This window comes from Rutilus rutilus (assembly GCF_951802725.1).
Source record: "Rutilus rutilus genome assembly, chromosome: 4".
NCBI lineage: Eukaryota > Metazoa > Chordata > Actinopteri > Cypriniformes > Leuciscidae > Rutilus > Rutilus rutilus.
In genome coordinates, this window is record NC_140212.1 from 12,235,896 (window position 1) to 12,257,001 (window position 21,106).

Consider the following 21,106-nt stretch of genomic DNA (forward strand, 5'->3'; position numbering starts at 1 on the left):
AAAAAGGGAACCAATCACAGAACGGGGAGGGAGCAGCAAGACGATGATGACGTCTATGCGACACAACGAAGCAGTTTGTTTATATCTATGGAATTCAACATGGCATCAGACTAAGAAACCATAAAGTCACAAGTAGAAAAAAAGGGGCCAAATAACTAACACATTCATGTCCATTCAGTAAGTTAACCTATGCATAAACACGATCAATTTGAAGTCACTTGCCAGTTGCCACACTAACCTGGGTCACTTGCCACAAAAACACTTATATTGACCTTAAAGGGTTAGTTGAACTAAAAATTAAAAATTTTGTTAGTACAAAAATAAAAATTCTGTCAGTAATTACTTACCATCATGTTGTTCCAACCCCGTAAGACTTTCGTTCATCTTCGGTACACAAATTAAGATATTTTTGATTAAATCTGAGAGCTGTCTCACTTGCTGGCCTAGAATAGTTATTAAAGACGTTAAAATAGTCCAAGTGACTACAGTGGCTCAACCATATGCTTATCAAGCGACGAGAATACTTTTTGTGCGCAAAAAACAAACAAAAATAACGACTTTATTCCACTATTCATTTCCTTCTCTCTGGGCCTTGAGTGAATTCACCTAGTGTTTTAGCCATAGACTGTAAAAAATATGGACAAAGCGTCTGTGACATCACCCATAGACTTTCTGAAGAACGGGTTTGAAGCCGTTTATGGGGGGTATGGGCGGCGCCATCTTGGAAAATCTTGGGAAATCCTAACCCCACCCACCTTCTGACGCAGCACGTGTCACTCAGCTCGCTCTGCTACTCCGGTTATCTCTCTATATTTTAGGCAACGAAATATGTTATAAAACACCATACTAACTCTTTTCGTTTTCATTTAAAGAAATCTTAAACATTATAGCCACACAAATGTGGTTCAGGCAACGCATATTGATTATATTCAACTGCACATAACGTTTGCCTATTTATGAAAAAAACTAAATATAAAACACAAACCTGCCTCTTTTCATTTTAAATATAATATAAGAATATAAAACATTTTATGGTCCAGGCAATATGTGCATTTGTACTAAACAACAGATTTTGCAGTAAACAACATTACAGATCATCTTCGTTGTATTAAAATTTAAAATGACAAAACTCACTCAACCCAGTCTCTTTTTGTTAAATTTCAGTTTTATCAATATTAGCCATTATAAAAGTATAAGTAAAAGGTATAAGAAGCTATACAAATAAAGCAAACAATTCAGTCAAACATACAAAGTCAGCGCTCTAGTCTAACCATACATCGGTAAAGTTAAATAGCTTATAAAGTAATGAAACTTCCCCTCAGCCAAAACGATTGCCCAGGGAAAAAATTATAGATTCACGAGACCAAAAATCGCCCGTAAGATATACACAAGACGAATTATGTCTCATATTTAACCACTACAGAGACGCCAGAGTCAGCAGCAAACCTCAGAACGTCTAGCCGAGGACAGGCTGCTCCAGGCGGGGTACATGAACGCTGAGCGCCCGGTCATTGCTGGATCAACTGGATAAAATTTTCATAAATCTTTAAATAAACCACAGATTTGAGCTTTAAACAACTACATTCTCACCTGAAAAACTCTTAAAACTACATTTCATGATACAGGAACAGTAGTATTATATGTCAACTGTATTAAAAAATGGCGCTTCTTATGTTGTCATTCTCCGTGGCGCTGCCTTGTCAGCTGTCAATCAAGCTGTCACTCAAAGTTAACCACGCCCTTATTGTCATATATTTTATATCTAAATAAATACGATCTAAACTAACGAGTTAGAAAAAAATTCACCCCCCTCACAGTTGTGAGGCACTCGGAAGCTATCGAAAAATACAATAAAAGTCCATGGGACCAACTTGTAAAAACATGAATTTATGCTGTGAAAATGGACATTTTAACATGGGGGCTATGGACATTTGCTCCCTTTTGGGACCTCCCTCTAGCGGATTTTCGATTTTTTGCAATTTTTCGCACTTCCGGGTAGGCTTCATTTTTCAGATCAGAATGTTGCCGCTTGGTTTTAGCGCAGCGCGTCTGTTGCACGTCACCACGTAGGCTCACTATTGGGCGACGCTGGTCATGTGTGTGATGCATGTGACGTATAACACAGAAGCGCTACACTAAAACACTACGTGAAGTCACTCTGTCCCACGGAGAAGAAAATAAATAGTGGAATAAAGTCGTTAGTTTTGTTTGTTTTTTGCGCACAAAAAGTATTCTCGTCGCTTGATAAACATATGGTTGAGCCACTGTAGTCACTTGGACTATTTTAACGATGTTTTTAATAACTACTAGTGCAAAATGCCCGTGCAAAATCAGTTTTTGTGTGTGTTTTTAGTAATTGTTGGTTTGGTGCCCGTGAAAGAGACTGTGAACGCATTGAATTCAGGGAGCAGGCTAGGTTACTACAATTGATGGCCGTGAATAAAATATAATATTCAGAAGTAAACAGCATAGCTGACAGAGTGTTTATGTCAGAATGTTTATTTTCAAACCACAACCTTCTAAGTGGTTCTTTTACCGATATATTTAAGAAAACGCTATGCTTGAGCAAACAGTTTGTGAATAGGCTACTACAAATGATGCCCGTGAAAGAGACTGTGATCACATTGAATAGGATATGTTTAGTTACTACCAAGCCAGGCAGTTTTCAGGTTAGAGGCCAGTCTAAAAGCAGCATTGCCATCACCCATTGGCTGTAGGATGATTGGATGAAGATTGAGCCGATTTATTTGTCATAGATATGAATGGTGTTTCTGCCTATATGCAAATTAGGACATATTCAAGTGTGGCGCTCATGTGCATATTCAAATTCATTTCAAAAGAAACTTGTAATACAAAAAAAGTTACTTTTCATGTATACTTTTACTATGTAAAGTTTTATTGTGGTAGGAGTAAAGGAAAAAATTAAGCCTATTTGGGTGTATTTTGGGCATATTCGATTAGTCTATAGCTCATTTGCATATTCAAATAGATTTTCAAAGAAACTTGTAATGCAAATTTTTTTACTTTTCATGGGTACTTTCATTGTGTAAAGTTTCATTTTGATAAGAGTAAAGGAAAAAAATAGCCCCATTGGGGTGTATTGTTGCCTGGCCTTATTGGCACACATCTCGGATTGATGAGAATTTAACATATTTCCTCAACTAGGATTTCTTAGGACTTTTAGTATGTTGTTCTGGACACCTCATAGAAATTATCTAAGCTGAAAAAAATTCTTTTACATTTGTCTGTCGTAAAACGCTATTTTGCCTGGACTATATAAGGCTCTTCATAATCTAGCACCTTCATATCTGAGTGAACTTCTTCATGTGTATGTACCTACCCGATCCCTTAGGTCTTCTGTGACTCTTGTTGTACCATCTGTGCATTTGACTACCATGAGAAGTAGAGCCTTTAGTTGTATTGCTCTGACGATTTGGAATACTTTACCTCAAGATATACGTAATAGTCTTAGTCTTTCAATTTTTAAATCACGTCTTAAAACTCATTTCTTTAGATTAGCCTATCCTGATTGAGTTTAGTTATGTTATTGGGTATTGATTTTTTGTATTATTGTTTATTGTGTTTTTTTTTTTCCTGTTTAATTATGTATTTTATTATTGTAAGGTGTCCTTGAGTGTCTTGAAAGGCGCCCACAAATAAAATGAATTATTATTATTATTATTATTAAATCTTCAGTCTTTTCTATTTACTTTTCTCTCAATGATAGAGATTTCCACATTTTAATGTAGTAACAATATCTCTATGCAACTGCAATTATATTTTGGCAGAAACTATCGTGTTGATATTTAGAAAGCAACCTGTGCACTCAACTCAAGATCGCTTTTTCAAAATGTATTAGCAAAACACCCCAGAATATCCAAAGTTTGACCCAGACAGCATTGAGTTTCATGCTGGATTTTGCAAAACGCTGCAGATTGCTATCAACAACTCGTCTATCACTCAAGGTCACAAAAAACAGCACATTTCCAACCAAATATCTTCCTTTGGAGAAGATACAGAGGATAGAGTGGGTCACACTGGGCATATTGACGAAGACCACCCGATTCCCATGAAATCTGAGGCCCAACGTGTCCAAAGACGAAACATCACCTCTGTCCCCGGAGGATTAGAACACACACACAAAACTCTTCATTTGACTGGGGTGACCTTTGGGACAGCAAAAGGCAAGGCAAGGATTGGGCGGGAGGGAGATGTTATCCTGCTCTATTCAAGGAGACGCTCTTTTTAGATCAGACGCGGTTTAATCCGCGCCGTCATTCATATTAGCTGCTCTGAAGGGCAGATGAATGAAGGAGTGAATGGACGCCCGCTGTCAGTCACCACCCCAACTCTTTGGGTCCCGGAAGGACTGGGGATTCACCCGTTCTCTTTGCTTATCCTTCGCTTTTTCCTCTATCTCTCTGTCCTTTCCTCAATCCATCCACTCAAATACACACAGCTGCTGTCTATCACACATCATCCCCCTTCTAGACAAAAATCACAATGCTAATGGTACTTTACTGGTGATGGAAAAGTATATAATTTTAAGTATGGAATAAAACCGTATGGCAGTACTGGGACATACCACCGTGTTATAAAAAAAAAAAACTATGTATGATAGTCTCCTTCAGTTAATTTATACTTGAGAAAGTCAAAAGAGCCACAAACTCCTTTTTTATAGTTTAAGGGTTGTGAACAATATTAGCCTAAAAAGATACAGAACTAGATATTTTATGTATCGCACTTTGCATGTAAACATAAGAGGCCGCTAAAAACCTTAAGATTAAATGTATAATATTTATGAATTATATATTTATAAATGAAATATAAGCATACACTACCGTTTAAAAGTTTGGGGTCAGTGGGATTTAAAAAAAAAGAACATTTAGCAAATGTGACAGTCAAGATTTGATCATTTATAATGTTATCAAAAAAAAAAAAAAAAGTTGTTCTTTTGACATTTCTATTCATCAAATCATGCTGAAAAGAAAGTACAATATCATGGTTTCCTCAAAAATATTAGGCAGCACAACTGTTTTCAACATTGATAAGAAATATTTCAGCAAAATATAAGGACCAAATCAGCATATTAGAATGATTTCTGAAGACTTCACAATATCACTGTTTTTACTGTATTATATATCAAATAAATGCAGCCTTGGTGAGCATAAGAGACTTTTTCAAAGTCATCATCATTAAAGCACATCACCATTGGCATACTACTTTCAACAAATTATGATATGATTAGGGACACACTACTCCTAATATTAAATATGTTACATAGAACGGATAGTATGCAAATCGGTTTTAGAGAAAAAAAAACATAGGAGGGAAAAAGCTTTGTTGTTCAAACACGTCATCTGAGGTTTAAATCTAATGCCAATGGCATTGTGGGTAAAATATCCACACATCAACACAGCTGAATGGCACCTTCACCATCTCTCTTTCTATCTCCCATTCTCTCCCTCACAACCCACAGATCGGGCGTCAAAAAGCAGGACAGCTCTATGATATCATAGGCGTGTATATATTTATTTATGTCCGCGTGTAAATCCCTCCATCCAGCTGAAATGGTTTTTGGAAGAAAAGAAGTAGATGTGGGTCATAAATCACAGCGAGCAGGCGCTCGGATGACTGTGACACCGAGGGCTGAGAGAGACACACAGATATGAGATGCTTTATCACAGGAGGAGCGAGAAAGAGAGAGCTTCTGAATGAAAGACAGGGAAAAGAGGAGAAAGGACAGAAAGAAACTGTGCTCTAAATTATCCCATGGTTCTACAACCTTCCTTTTAACCTACACTAGCACATGAAGGACTTCCTATAGGTGTGCTGGTCTGTAGGGGATTTACTAGGCAAAAAAAACATTCGGGCACAGTAGCGCAGGGAGAAACGGCAGACGAAAGGCACAAAGACACCCTCTTCCTACTGCATTCCGCTTGTTAAAATACCAGCACACATTTCTCAAACAGTCTTAATTCTCTCAAATCAAGACTAATGAAATATCGGTCCACCGGCGCTGCGTATTTAACTCCAGTGTTTTACAGCCGGCTCGGATGAACTGAGACGTCTCTCTCTTAACAGACATGTGACTATCCGTCATCATTATGAGCACTCGCAGTCTAGCGGGGTGAAGAGGTTAAGCGTCCACTTCTGGAAAAAACACATGTATGTTCATTTAGGAGCTGACGGCGTGTGTGACAGGCAGACAGAAATCAAAACAAATGAAGCAGTTACGAAGAAAAATGATAAGCACTCATTTTCGTCGTTTTTAAAACATGATCCATCAGTTGCGAGAGGGAAGAGGAGACGCCACGGACTCCGAAACGAACTCGCATCGTCCCATTACCTGTCGGGCTGGAAAGAAAGGGGGGGGGGGGGGGGGGGGGGGGGGGTTCAATGGAGAACATGAGCAGAGGTCAGATACCAGGGTGAGAAAGGCAAGGAAAGACAAAACACAACGATGAAGGAGTTGGAGGAATGATTTATAGGTAAAGATGTAACAGAGCTAAGAGTGGTCCGTCTGCCGTCTGGAGACACACTTTCAAGATGATGAGGGTTTGATAACCTGTGACAGCACCAGTCATAACTGTGTGTGTGGAGCTCCTCTTGTTGAGTGAGAAGGCCATTTACTCCGCATTGATATTCTTTGCTGTTCAGCCGTCGACTGACCTCTTTTAAAACAGAATACTTAGCTTAAATATTATGGCTTGTCTACTGCCGTTCACTTATATTTCACTGTAATAGCTATAATTGTGTTCTCTGAGACAGGTCAAGCTGTGCTTCAATAGGCAGTCAAACTTCATGGCCTTTTAAGAGGAGTTATTTCTTCTAAAGAGCAGACTATTATAGTCTGAGATCTCGCTGTGGATTATGGGGCTTTTCCAAGGAGACGTGAGAAATACCAACACACAGTCTCAAAATAACCTCTTTATGCAAATGACGGTGCTAGGGATCCAAGATATATTGGTACTGTATTGGATATCAACTGATATTAGAACTTAAATGCTCATTTCCTATTTTTTAATTAAGATTCCATTGCTGTCTTTTAACACTCACTGAAAATTACATCATTTAATAATGCCACCAAATGTCATTTTTGGAAAACAATGTATATAATATACATAATTATAATTTAACATTTAATAATAATAAAAATAATTTATTATGAAATAAAAATATTCACTTATAGCATTCAAGTAGTTTTATTTTTATTTATGAATGAAAACTATTATAATATCAGAATATTTATCAATTTCTGTAAAAATGTATTATTACATAACACTAAATTCACAAGTTTCAACCTATACTTGGACTGTTTTTCAATTCCAAGAACGCAAAGAACGGTCTCCAGGTCTTTATCACTTTATTAAAATATCAAAACAAAATATGACAAATGTTTTCTTTCACGAGGCGTCAATCTTTTAAGTGAGGGCTAGAGGTTTAAAGCTTACAGGCTTCCATACATCGTCCTCTCGCAGCGTCTTCTTGAATTTCTAACGGTTTGATTCTCTCAAGTCTGCATTCGATGCATCCTCAATATCAAGAACACATCCGGGTACTTTCATGCATCCTCTGTACTTGTGTTCTTGAGTATTGGAATTGAACTTTGACGGTTGATGATGTACGAGAACACAAGATCACTTAAGAACACACATTGAAAAATGGCTTTAGTTTAACTATTCATGAAAAGCAGACTGATAGTGATGTGAAAATGTGGTGTAGTGCATTGGAACACTAATTCCAACAAGTGCACTTTGACCTAAACAGGACACGTTAATGGGCGACTAAACTGGGTGAGCAGAGACATTTAAACCCATTTAGAGAACAGAAGATAGCAGAACATAGGGAGAGGTCAACACTGTGAAACTGCTTTGATGTGACAGAGTTCGGTAACACCCTGGGGACACAAGACAAACACACAGAGTGCATGCTTAAACACAGCATCACAGGGATGAGGCAAAGGTCAGCACTGACAGGTGGCTGAAGACAACATCCCATTCTTCCAGTCAAGCATTTATCTGTAATTCAACCAGCATCCACGGCCGCATAACTCAACAGGCTGTGTGTGTGCATAAGTGTGTGGAAGAGCCGTTTCATATGTGTGTGGGAGCAGACAAGCATTGAATGCATGCATTATTGCATTTGTGCATGTATTCTTCAGCATCATCTGATGCTTAATTATTTCTAATGCTCCAACCTCTACTTTTAACTGTCTACCCTCAAACTTAACATCTTTAATCTTCACTTAACCTAAACCCTATCCTTTAACTCTAAATCCTAAACATTACTTGCACCAATTTTCCAAGTCTAAATTCCCAACCTTAAACCATAACAGAAAACCATTGGATGACAGAAATGTCATTCCAAACCCATCCCTAAAAGGTCAGTTCACCATGTCATCACTGTATTGCTTGGTTTCTCAAAGGTGTTTTGAGTTCTGTTTGGCCTAGAAGCGGTTATGAACGTCACCACTATGTTGACATCCAGTTTCTATTAAAGCTGCATGATTCTCCCATGATTCTATCCCAACAAACGCAATTTACTAGCTGTTCTGACAAAATGTTAATTGCTGCAATCTATTTAAAATTATTAATTAATCTGAAATCATTATTTAAAAAATAAATGGTTTGAATAAATGATTCACTGACTTACTCATACTTCACTTGTTTCATTACTGGATGAATCAGAATTTTTTAACGAATCTTTTGAATGAATGATTCAATGCAAATACTTTTTTGAACAGTTGCTTGTCGCCACCTACTGGTCTAATGATGTAATGATACAGTCGTTAATTAAAGTGTCAAGTTTCTTTCAAAAGGTGATTAACTATTTTGATCGCTACCTTAGAGATCAGCATTTATATCTGGATTATAAACTTTTATCCCATTACTTCTGTGAAAATCGTGTTTGAATCGAGAAAATGATTTACGTCGAGAAAATGACTTAATGATTAATCGTACAGCTCTAGTTTGTATAATATTTAATCCCCTAAAATATATATTTTTTTATATAAATATATAATATCAAAGCTGAACAATCACAGATGTTTTTCACACATCATCTTATATTGTCCCTGTACATGGTCAGAGAAATACATAGGATTTTTTTTTAACTTCTCCATTGTTTGTGTTGTTTATCTAGTCACTCCACACTAGGGGTGTAAATATTAATCGATTCGTATCGATGCATCGATTATACAGCCGACGATTCGATGCATCGATGCGTCCGCAAGAGTATCGATTAATGTGTTTATTTTGCCGCCTGTCTATTTTCAGCATCTGCTCCGACATATGCGTACAATCTACTAAGCTGCGGGTGGCGCTAACCTCATTATTGTCTTCTACTTCACACGCGTTACTTACGTTTCACAGTCTATCTATGTTCACACACACATTGTTGAGTCTGACTTTCAAGAGCGATGGAACCGTCAGAGCGAGCTGGCAATGACAGTGAAATGTTACACACTCCAGTCGGCGTCGTCATGGGTGTGGATGTATTTTGGCTTCAGGAAAACAGACGGAGCTGTGGTAAGAGTTGCCGTTTGTCTGATTGCGCCCGTTTCGCACATACTCCGTTTGTAGTGCGTATTTTTTTCCGTACCCATGTTAACAGGTCAGAGTTTTCACACTGCACGCGGTTGCGGTCCGTTTATCCGTTCCAGTTGCGGTGCATAGGCTATACAGCAGTGCAGAGATCGTTTCCGCACCGAGTCTATTTGTGCTGTACGCGCTGAATTAAAGTGACAGCGCATGTTTCGTGGTCAAAATGAACACAGATTGACATGAAAATGTAGTAATTTCACCATAAATGCGTTTAATTAAATAAATTGTAGTAATCTCACCATAAATGTATTTAATTTAACTGTACTATTTTTCACAGTCATCTTTTTTTTCTTTAAGACCGGGGTAAAGCAAGGAAAACTACAATTTACCTGAACAAGGCGACATAATGAACAACACTTGTCTCATTCATGGAGGTGGAAAAACAATTTCTTTGCGACATGCAATTGTATTCTGCATTCTCAATAAAAGGCAAATTATTTATTATTTTTGTTGATTTATATGAAACTTAGATATCATGTAAAAATCTAGTATTGAATCGTATCGAATCGAATCGAATCGTATCGCGGGGAATTCTGAAGTATCGAAAATAATCGAATCGTTGGCTTAAGAAATCGGTATCGTATCAAATCGTCATGTAGGCTCCGATTTACACCCCTACTCCACACTTGCATAAACAGAACATTTCTCAACTTGCCATGTTGCTAGACACAATCTGTCATCAACGGCTGCTGATTCATGTCTCAGAAGTCACCAATAAGGATAGGCCTAACCCTACAACAAAGGGTGTCGATCAAGGAACATGCTTTACCTGGGTAAATTGGATGTTATTATACAGATGTAAAGGCATTGCAAAAAACATCACAACACCCCTTTGTTATTCATGGAATAAGGTAAATTAAAATAAATCATGTTAAATCAAATAGGCATTTTATTTTACAGATGTGCAAACATCCCAAAGCAATTAGACCATTAGACCATTTTTCCAGAAGTCAAACCCACAAGCACATCTAAAGCTTTCAGCTACTGAGAGAATAAAGACGTCAAAGAGACGATCATTTACACCTTCAAGTAAAAGATTATCATTTCAAACTCATGTTAATTCCATCAATTATGCAGATTTGGACCTCCATCTCCAGGGCAGTTTCAACTTTCAGGAAATCAAAAGGCTCAGACAAAATATACTTAATTCTTTTTACTCAACCCAATTCCTGATAGGATCTTATCGCCTGTTTTCCCTTTAGAGGGGAGTTATGTTTGGAATATCCATTTGGGAAAAGCAATACAGATAGACTTGTTTCTAATGTACAACCTAAACACACACACACATACACACACACACCTGTGGCCCATCATTCATATAATACAGAGACTTTTATGTTTCCTTTCGTCTTTCTCACGCACATGCAGTTAAACCTCATTATTCTCGCAGTCAGTAAAGCTGCGTCTTTCCTCGTGAAACATCAGACCTTGAAGACATTTCATTATATACAAAAAAGCCCACTCACACACGCTTTTCCCTCCACCCCGTAATCCAATCACAGCGCTGCTAATGCACCTCTCTAATGCAATCAGCCAATCACAGCATCCACTGCGGCCCCGCTGGTCACATGACACCCCAGTCCAGGCCTGTGCGAAGAACCATGTCAGGCTAATGCTATTTTAATGCATTTCTTAATGCAATTTAGCATTAGCCGCGCAACCTCCCCCCTCCCGACTCCGATCCTGCCCCACTGGACACCACAAATCAATTTCTGACATTTCTAAAGAGACGATGATCCCTGTGTTGGCACTGAGGAAGAGGGATAATGACAGCCTAATGCGATTTGTGAGCGCAGGCTAGTCCTGAAACAGGCTGGCCTTCATTCACTTCCCCTTTACCAACATGCATTACTATTGGGGCTAATAGGCCACATTAAGACATATGGAGCCAAAATGTCCTATAATTGTAGGGCTCTTCAGTTACATGTTTCCAGCTACAGTAGCCTAATGGTCAAGATTTCACATTCATGACAAGACTTTATCGAAGTTTGTCAGAATAGATGATGGAAACATCTTTAGTGTGTTTCCGGATGAAGTAGCGAAGCATGATTGCATGTGTTTTTTGTAGATTCAAAGGGATAGTTTGACCAAATTCTGTTCATCATTTACTCACCCTCATGTGTTTCTTTTTACACCCGGAGGGCTTTCCTTCTACCGTAAAACACAAAAGGAGTCATTTTATAGCAAGATATTCTCCATATAATGGAAGTAAATGATGCCAAGCAAGATTTTCAGTTAATAACACCTTAAATTTTGCTCTGTTCCTTAAACAAGGCTTTCGCACGGCTTCGGAAAAATATAGCGCATGATTCATAAGGGCTACTTTTATAATGGTGCCCCTGGTCTTCATTGGCTTTCATTGTATGGAAGTGAGCAGCTTGGATTCTCTAAACAAAGATGTTTAAAAAAATATGAGGGCGAGTAAATAACGTTAGAATTCTCATTTTTTAAATGAAACCTATACCATACTTAACTACAGCCTTGTGTAAATGGGAACTGACAGAGATGCTAGAACAAATGCTCATTGTGAAATTTGTAATGCAGCCAAGGAGCTACCCAGCATCAGTGTGTGCTCACATTTGCATAAATGCATCTTACTTACACAATGTATTGTGTCTGAAAAGGCAGGATATAAGCTGTATTAATGTTGGACTTTAAGCTGATTAACGCCATGGTGTGTAATTCTGAACTCACTTGAACTTGGCGTTGACCTCGTCTGCTGCCTTGTGATAGTTCTCATTAGACACCTTGTAGAACTGGCCACTCTGAGGAAGAGAGAGAGTGAAAATGTGTGTCAATCAGAAAATCACTTTGCTTTTCAGAATTAAAATCTATGCCTGTTTGTGTATTCCTAAACCTTTTGCTGTCTCCCGCAGTATGAATAGATGAAGGGGAACATTTATAGACATAAAAAGCTCCCAATAACACAAATGTTCAAAACAGCAGCACGTCCAACCCAACTGAGTCTCCACCTTTCTGTGCTTCCAGTACAAAAGGAGGACAAAAAAAATTGATTGAAATATAATTTTAAGCATTTTTTTGTTGTCTGGCGTGCAGCACAAAGAGTTCTGCTGGCTTTTAGATCTCAAAGAAGGGAGGAAATCAAAGAAAAAGTGTCATCAAAGATGAAAAGGTCATCACACTAACAGATGATGGCAATCTAAAACCTTATGAGGATCTTAGTGAAGTGTGTCAAGAGTAGGTGGGTAAAAATGAATGTTCCTTACAACCTGGAATGGACCTTGATAAACCGTTCAGGTCGGCGATTCGAAAAGATAACTGACATTTCGAAGAAAATGGGCCGAATGTCAGATGGACGACTGAATTTGAGGATGGGACAACAAATACTTGCTCAAGCTACATCCATAAAGAGAGCTCTCAATCACAGCGAGACAGGTTCATCTCGCATTCACTCTCTCGCACACACAATCAATACAAATGAAAGACAACAACCATGAAGATCAATAATTATATCTTAGGCTTTTAGTGAAGCTACTGTATAGCTTCTGATGGACTGCATGTGAAGTAGAAGCCATTTGTCTAGTGGCTATAAGAAATGTGGTACTAAAGTCCAAAAATCAGCTTCCCGTCAAACCTACCAATGGCTGGTAGATTAGCAATTTGCATACCATAAATTTTATGTGTGCGTGATATAATACTCAACTAAAATATAATTAAATTAAATTTCCAATAGTTAAAAAATAGTTACCAGCTAATGGTTTTATTTACTTGCTAAGGAAAGATTTTCACATTTGGTGCTTGGCAAATTTTACTTTGGTCGCTGCATGGTACTATTACACTGTGGGACCTACTGTAGGAAGCTGAAGGGCTGACTCACACACTTGTAAAATTCCCAAATAATGTTTTATTTCCCCCTGAGTAAACGAGCCTGCCATCAAGCCTATTATTGGAACAACAGCATTGAGAGTTAAAGACGGCATCAGGTACGAACTTGACTCTGAGGGGGTAAAACGGAACAACAGCAGTGATTTTAAGAGCATGTTGTGATGATGCTGATCTGATGGGAGAAGTCAGCACTAATGAGGGATACACACAAAGAAGTCGCTGGCCTGCAGAGACACTGATTACATGAAAAGTCGGACCTCCACAAACACACGCTCTAAAACCCCATGACCTGATTGGCGGTGTAATTTGGGAGGTCTGCCTTTTCCCTTGATTAAAGAGAGAATGGGATAGGTGCTGATTTTGATTTCAGAGTTGGGCCACACTGATTTAGAGGCCCCTCCATCAATCTGAAAGCGTACGTTTACCACCCACATACTCTTTCACGAAACCCTAAACCCTCATCTTCATTCGTCATGGCTAGAGTATCAGATTATGATTACAAAACTAGATATTTCACATCTTAATAATTTTTTTTTTTAAAGTTGTTTATATTTATATTTTCATAAACATTAACGTTTTGAGAACTTGCACCACATGACATTTTACAACATGAACTAACCTTGCCTTGTCATGAAAATACCAAATAATCTGATATTTTAAGAGGCATGTTGACCTTAACACAGTCATGAGGGTCTGCAGGAGTCATCTCTATGATGAGTTACAGTAGTAAGACCACAATACTTTTTTGGTCACGCCACACGACTTGATTTCGCTTTTAATATTAAAACACCTTTGACTGTTGGACTTCTTGACTTGTTGGTTAGACCACATGACTTTGCAGACAAACGTGTTTTATTATTACTATTACCTAAATATTTTAGAGGGAATAAAACACATCTGTCAGCAAAATCAAAGCCTCTCTATGGTAAGTTAAAACACTTGTCTGTTGGACCACATGACTTTGTTGGTCGCACCACAATTTATTTCTTGTTTTATTTATTTATTATAAATATTTAAAAAACACTTTTGTTTGTTGGTTGCAAAATCAAAGTCATTATAGAGAGGCTTTGATTTTGCAAAAGTGTTTTATTATTCTTTCTTCTTGTACATTTAAGAAAATATAAATATATAGCACAAAGTCATGTGGTGAGACCAACAAAGCCACTTGATCCAAACAGACAAGTGTGTTTAATAATAAAACATGTTTTGTCTGCAAAATCAAAGTCATGTGGTGTGACCAACAAATTCAACTAACCATAGAGAGGTTTTGATTTTGCAGACAAAAGTTTTATTTCTTCTTATGTATATTTAAGAAATAATTATAAAACATCTTTGCCTGCAATATCAAACTTGTGTTGCGATCGACAAAGTCATGCGGTCCAACAGACAAAACTGTTTTAACATTAAAACTCTTTAGTTTGCCAAATTAAAGTCATGTGGTCTCACTAACAAATCATAGAGGACCTACATATGACATGCATGCATAGTGTATGTCATATGACCTACATATGACATACACACACATTACACAGTATATATAAGATGTTATAATGTTGCAGTTGCATCAACCCTAACATTTTTTTTTTAACCTTTCCTTAACAAGCACCACTAAAAAAAAACAACTCCAGTTCTTTACCTGTTCAACACAGCAGCTGTGAAGCACTCTCTCACTTTCTGTTTACAGGCATCTTAAAATAAAACTTTATTTAATCCGATGCACACAGGGGTGTTATGAACTAATGAAAGAATCTCCTAAAAACTACTCCTGCCACTGACGGCACATATAGGTGGTGTTTTGAGAAACAACCCCATGTTCAAATTAAATATCGCAGGCTTTATAATGAGAGATCTGAGCAGTGGTGCAGTAATCAGCAGGCTGTGTTATCTCTCACAGACCAGAGAGGATGAGGAGGGAAACCCCCGCTGAGACAGCCATTATGGCTCAACAGCACGGCAGCCATATTGGCTCCGCAGCGCACAGGCGGAGGCGCGAGACTGCGCTTTAACAAATCAAAGCTAGCAACTGCAAACAGGGAAGGAAAGCAGAACAGAGGCCTGTGGAGTCAATCCTTCCGTCGCTGCCTCTTACTGCGGGAGACTGTGAAACAAAACAGACGAGTGGAAATGTCCCAAATAAGCACAAATGCTGTAGCTTAATGGCAATAACCTTCAGTCCAAGCATGGAAAATTTTTTAGAGTGACATATTGGTGACATTTTACAACTAATACAGAACACCACATGGGGTTGGAATGACAAGATCGTGAGCAAATGGTAAGAAATGTTGAACTACTCTAATTTTACTATGCTTGTGGCTTGAAGTAAAAACAAGGGGACATGACTGTGAGTGCAAAGCTCAAGCTGTGTCTCTTGTCTAGATAAAACTCTGCAAATTAAATTAACGAGGCTTCGTGCGGAGACAGACACTGTCCCTTTCCAGTGTGTCGTCTACAGGGAGGAAGAGATAATGACCACACATTGATCTCAAATAAAACAACTCACATTCTTTACTTAACAATGATGTCAGAAGCACAGAAAACAGAAAGAGAGAGAGTTTTACATGCAGAGATTAGCTATTTACAATGAAGCATCACTACGGGTTACTACGACTACATCATATAGTGTTGCTAGTTAACAGCCCCCCGAGAGTCAAAGCCTTGAATGGAGTTCAAGCAAAAGTGTCGCTACATCATGTGATAAAAAAAGATAAGAAGTTTTCTTTTGGACACAATTTCAGACAGAGTTGTGCTCTTGAAAATCTGACTCCGCACCCTCAAAATTAGGGTTGAGAATTGAGAACTGGTTCTGATTTAGAACCGGTTTCATTAAAATAATAATAATAAATATATAAAACAAATAAAAATAAACAGGCAAATAAGTAAATAAATACTGTTATCTGGTTGTCCAATGAATGGAAGATGGGGAGATCCCATTAATCAATCAATTATTAATTATTATTATCAATATAATAACAATATAAGTTATTATTATTCAATATAATTTATGAATCATTCAATTACACATTAATAATTATTTTTGCAATCTCATAGATCACACACCTCCCCACCAGATTCATGTTCTGTAGAGGTTTTTTTTTTTGTAATTTTTTTAATTAAATCTAAGAGATATTACAATACATTACTCACAAAAAAATTGTTAGTTTAGTATTGTGTTCGTTTAGTGTTAGTTTAGTATTTTTGGTTTAGCATAAAGTTAAGACTAGGGCAGTTGCATCTTAAAAAAATTATAACAGAATCATTAATTTAATCATAAAGGGACTGGGAATGGCGAGACGGGATTAGAACAGAATAGCTTACAATTCCCAACTCTTGTTACCAGTTTGCACCTGACTGACAGGTGCAATGCACTGTGGGAATTTTATCACTAAGCCTGACTGGCTTGGTAAGCGATCAATGTTATTATGCTTTTCTTACACATTATCAAGCCAGATCATAAGAATGTCTAATTATGAGCAAGCTAACATCCATTCCAAGCCACTGCATTTAAGTGCCTTTGAGGTCATTTTTAAATTCCATTGATGAGGCTAAAATCACTGTTTTAGCAGCTTTCTTCAACACCTCAGACTGTTATCATGGAGCATTGGGAAAAAGACACAAAACTTCTGATAACGCAATTGAGTAGAAAAAAAAAGAAAAGAAATGGTGAAAAAAAAGAGGAGAGCGGTCAGTTGAAATATGAGATTGCTTTACAGAGTGAAAATCTGAGGCGAATATATACGTGCGGTTCATATATAGATATTGTTTCAGAGGCAATTTGAGTGGCCACGGCAATAAGTAGGCTGGAGGTGGCAGTCGTCTCAGAGCTGTGACGGGCTGTCACACGCAGGCCACTGATAAACGAGCAAACTGAATTGAAAGAGACATGTAATATATATCAGCGTTTTATTCTCTTCTCTCTCTGTATCTCTCATTCACTCTTTTTTCTTTTTCGTAGCTGGTATTGTTAGAGACCAAAGGCTAGGGAAAACCACAATCCTGTGGTTCCCAAAACGATGTGCGACACTGACATTTATATATAGCCGCATTCTTTCTCTCTTTTATTGTTACACAGAAGATTTAAATGAAACTACTGGTCGCTCATTTTCATGTGCATACATACATACATACATACATACATACATGCACACACACGCCACTATACAGCTCTGGAAATAATTAAGAGACCACTGCAAAAATGATCAGTTTCTCTGGGTTTACTATTTATAGATATGTGTTTGGGTAAAATTTACATTTTAGTTTTATTCTATAAACTACTGACAACATTGAAAATGACAACTGGTCAAAATAACAAAAAAGATGCAGTGTTGTCAGACCTCGAATAATGGAAAGAAAATAAGTTCATATTCATTTTTAAACACAATACTAATGTTTTAACTTAGGTCAGAAATCAATATTTGATGGAACAACCCTGATTTTCAATCACAGGTTTCATGCATCTTGGCATGCTCTCCACCAGTCTTTCACATTGATGTTGGGTGACTTTATGCCACTCCTGGTGCAAACATTCAAGCAGCTCGGCTTTGTTTGATGGCTTGTGACCATCCATCTTCCTCTTGATCACTTTCCAGAGGTTTTCAATGGGGTTCAGGTCTGGAGATCGGGCTGGCGATGATCTGGTGGTCCTCCATCCACACCTTGATTGACCTGGCTGTGTGGCATGGAGCATTGTCCTGCTGGAAAAAACAATCCTCAGAGTTGGGGAACATTGTCAGAGCAGAAGGAAGCAACTGTTCTTCCAGAACAACCTTGTACGTGGCTTGATTCATGCGTCCTTCACAAATACAAACATGCCCAATTCCAGCCTTGCTGAAGCACCCCCAGATCATCAATTTTCAGCTTTGTCCAACACCTGGTCGTCTAATGGTTATACAAGCCACAGTGTCTCGCACCCACTGTGAAATTTGGTGGAGGATCGGTGACGATCTGGGGGTGCTTCAGCAAGGCTGGAATTGGGCATGTTTGTATTTGTGAAGGACGCATGAATCAAGCCACGTACAAGGTTGTCCTGGAAGAACGCTTCCTTCTGCTCTGACAATGTTCCCCAACTCTGAGGATTGCTTTTTCCAGCAGGACAATGCTCCATGCCACACACCCAGGTCAATCAAGGTGTGGATGGAGGACCACCAGATCAAGACCCTGTCATGGCCAGCCCAATCTCCAGACCTGAACCCCATTGAAAACCTCTGGAAAGTGATCAAGAGGAAGATGGATGGTCACAAGCCATCAAACAAAGCCGAGCTGCTTGAATGTTTGCACCAGGAGTGGCATAAAGTCACCCAACATCAATGTGAAAGACTGGTGGAGAGCATGCCAAGATGCATGAAAGCTGTGATTTGAAAATCAGGGTTATTCCATCAAATATTGATTTCTGAACTCTTCCTAAGTTAAAACATTAGTATTGTGTTGTTTAAAAATGAATATGAACTTATTTTCTTTCCATTATTCGAGGTCTAAAAACACTGAATCTTTTTTGTTATTTTGACCAGTTGACGTTTTCTGCAAATAAATGCTCTAAATGCCAATATTTTTATTTGGAATTTGGGAGAAATGTTGTCAGTAGTTTATAGAATAAAACAAAAATGCTAATTTTACCCAAACGCATATCTATAAATAGTAAAACCAGAGAAAATGATAATTTTGCAGTGGTCTCTTAATTATTTCCAGAGCTGTATATGAATAATGCGATTACACATACTTATTTTTGCTAGGAAAATTATCAATATTATTATTACATAAGTATTTCATAAGTGTATTCATTTTAATTATTGAAAATGTAAATATACAATATTTTTATTTAATAAAATATTTTATTCTATATATGTATTATTATTGTTATTATTATTATTATTATTATAATAGTTTATTATCATTATCTGCATCTGATGGTTCTTTTAGAAAAGAATATGATGGTACATTTTATTGCATATACTGTATACTGTATGTTCCCTACTCTTTTCTATGCCACTGTCTTGTATTTATGATGTCTAACCAACAAATCATGATTCACAAACGAACTGGGCTCAGACACACTAGTGTTCAGCTGAGTGTGTCTCTCTCAGAAGGGGTGAGGTCTGTGTATGTGTTTGTGTACATGTTGACACAGTGCCGGGAATATTGAACAGAGCTCGATAAGTGATTGATGAAGCTGCGAGTGATCAATAACGCCTCCGCATGCAGAGCTGAAATGGCGTGAAAGCTGTCCTTGTAAAGAGACAGAGACTGCGGTGTGCAAGATCAGCTAGATTCATGGACACAGTATAAGTCTAATCACTGACTTAATGGAGCTTTAAAAGAATATTCTGGGTTATTTTCTAACCTAGATTCTATGGACTGCATTTGTGGCATGCTGTCGATAACCACAGACTTGTCCTTTATAGTGTGCAAACTAACACAAAAAAGCAGTTGCAGTAAATCACTCATTACAGAAGCTTTCAAGTAGAGACCTGATGCAACAGAGTGTGGCGTGGGACAAGATTTGACAGGCGAGTGTGGGTTCAGGAAGTAAGACACTCATGTGTGTGCATGTTTGCATTCTGGAGAGCATCAAAGGTTTCTATATACAACATGCTTTTGCAGCGTTGAGCAATGTAGACAATCACAAATGTATTTGCTGATTTCTTGAACGCAATGGCCAATCAGAGGTATTTAATTTAGAATCCACCCAGTTGATCGGCCTCATTGACTTTCATAGTAAAGTATTCATAGTATACTATGGAAGTCAATGGGGTCCATCAACTGTTTGGTTACCCATATTCTTCAAAATATATTTTGTGTTCAGCAGAAGTACTGTAAGAAACACATACAGGTTTGGAACGACATGAGGGTGAGCAAATGATGACAGAATTTTCATTTTTGGGTGAACTATCCCTTTAACAGTGGTTTGTGAATGTATGCTTTAATAACAAATAATTTATCAAGAGCGTTTAGGCTGGGATGCGTAGGTTGTGTCTAGACGGCCTAAACTATTTCATGGAAATTTCACAGATGTACTGAAAAAACATATGTATACTTTTACCTTAAGTGCTAGCTATCAAATTAGCCTTAGGCCCCGTTTACACAAAGGGAAGACGCAGATATTTCCCTGCGGTTTGGCCTCGCATTTACACGAAAACCCTGTATTTATCACAGAAAACGATTATTCCCAAAAACTCCGGCCAAAGTGGAGATTTCTGATAACGCCGGTTATGTGTTGCGGTGTCAACCCGGGAGAGATGGGGTTTTAGGTTCTGAAACGTCACATTATGCGCCAGAAAATGCTTAACGTCATGTGAGCGCCCAAGGAAGTCGCTCGTGTTATTCGTTGTTGTCGATTCTGAGGATTCTGATTGGCTTGCATGGCTTTATCCTTCTCCCTACACTGCCGCCCATAGGTTTGGCATAGTTATGATGGCGCTCGACGGCGTATTTATGCGGGTTGATGGAAATGACAACTTTTTTGAAAACGATGTTGTGTGCACGATGTTATTATTGAAAACGGAGGGGGTGGGGGGGGGGGGGGGTATTTGTTTCTCTAAATACCCGGCTATATGTAAATGTGGCCTTAGTAAGACGAAAGATTCTGCCATTTAATTCCAAATTTTTTTTATAATAAGACATGTTAGTGTTTTGCTAATGCTAAAATATGTGAATTACAGATG

General features: G+C 38.0%; 1 protein-coding gene across 5 annotated transcripts in view; it reads right to left on the reverse strand.

Moving 5' to 3' along the window:
• Window positions 1-21,106, reverse strand: part of chchd3a (coiled-coil-helix-coiled-coil-helix domain containing 3a) — a 74,393-nt gene that overhangs the window by 8,776 nt on the left and 44,511 nt on the right. For all 5 annotated transcript variants that reach the window (XM_084408350.1, XM_084408349.1, XM_084408348.1 and 2 more), the window contains one exon: window positions 12,300-12,370. In XM_084408350.1, the coding sequence (XP_084264476.1) occupies window positions 12,300-12,370 (71 nt within the window). The remainder of the gene's footprint in view (window positions 1-12,299; window positions 12,371-21,106) is intronic.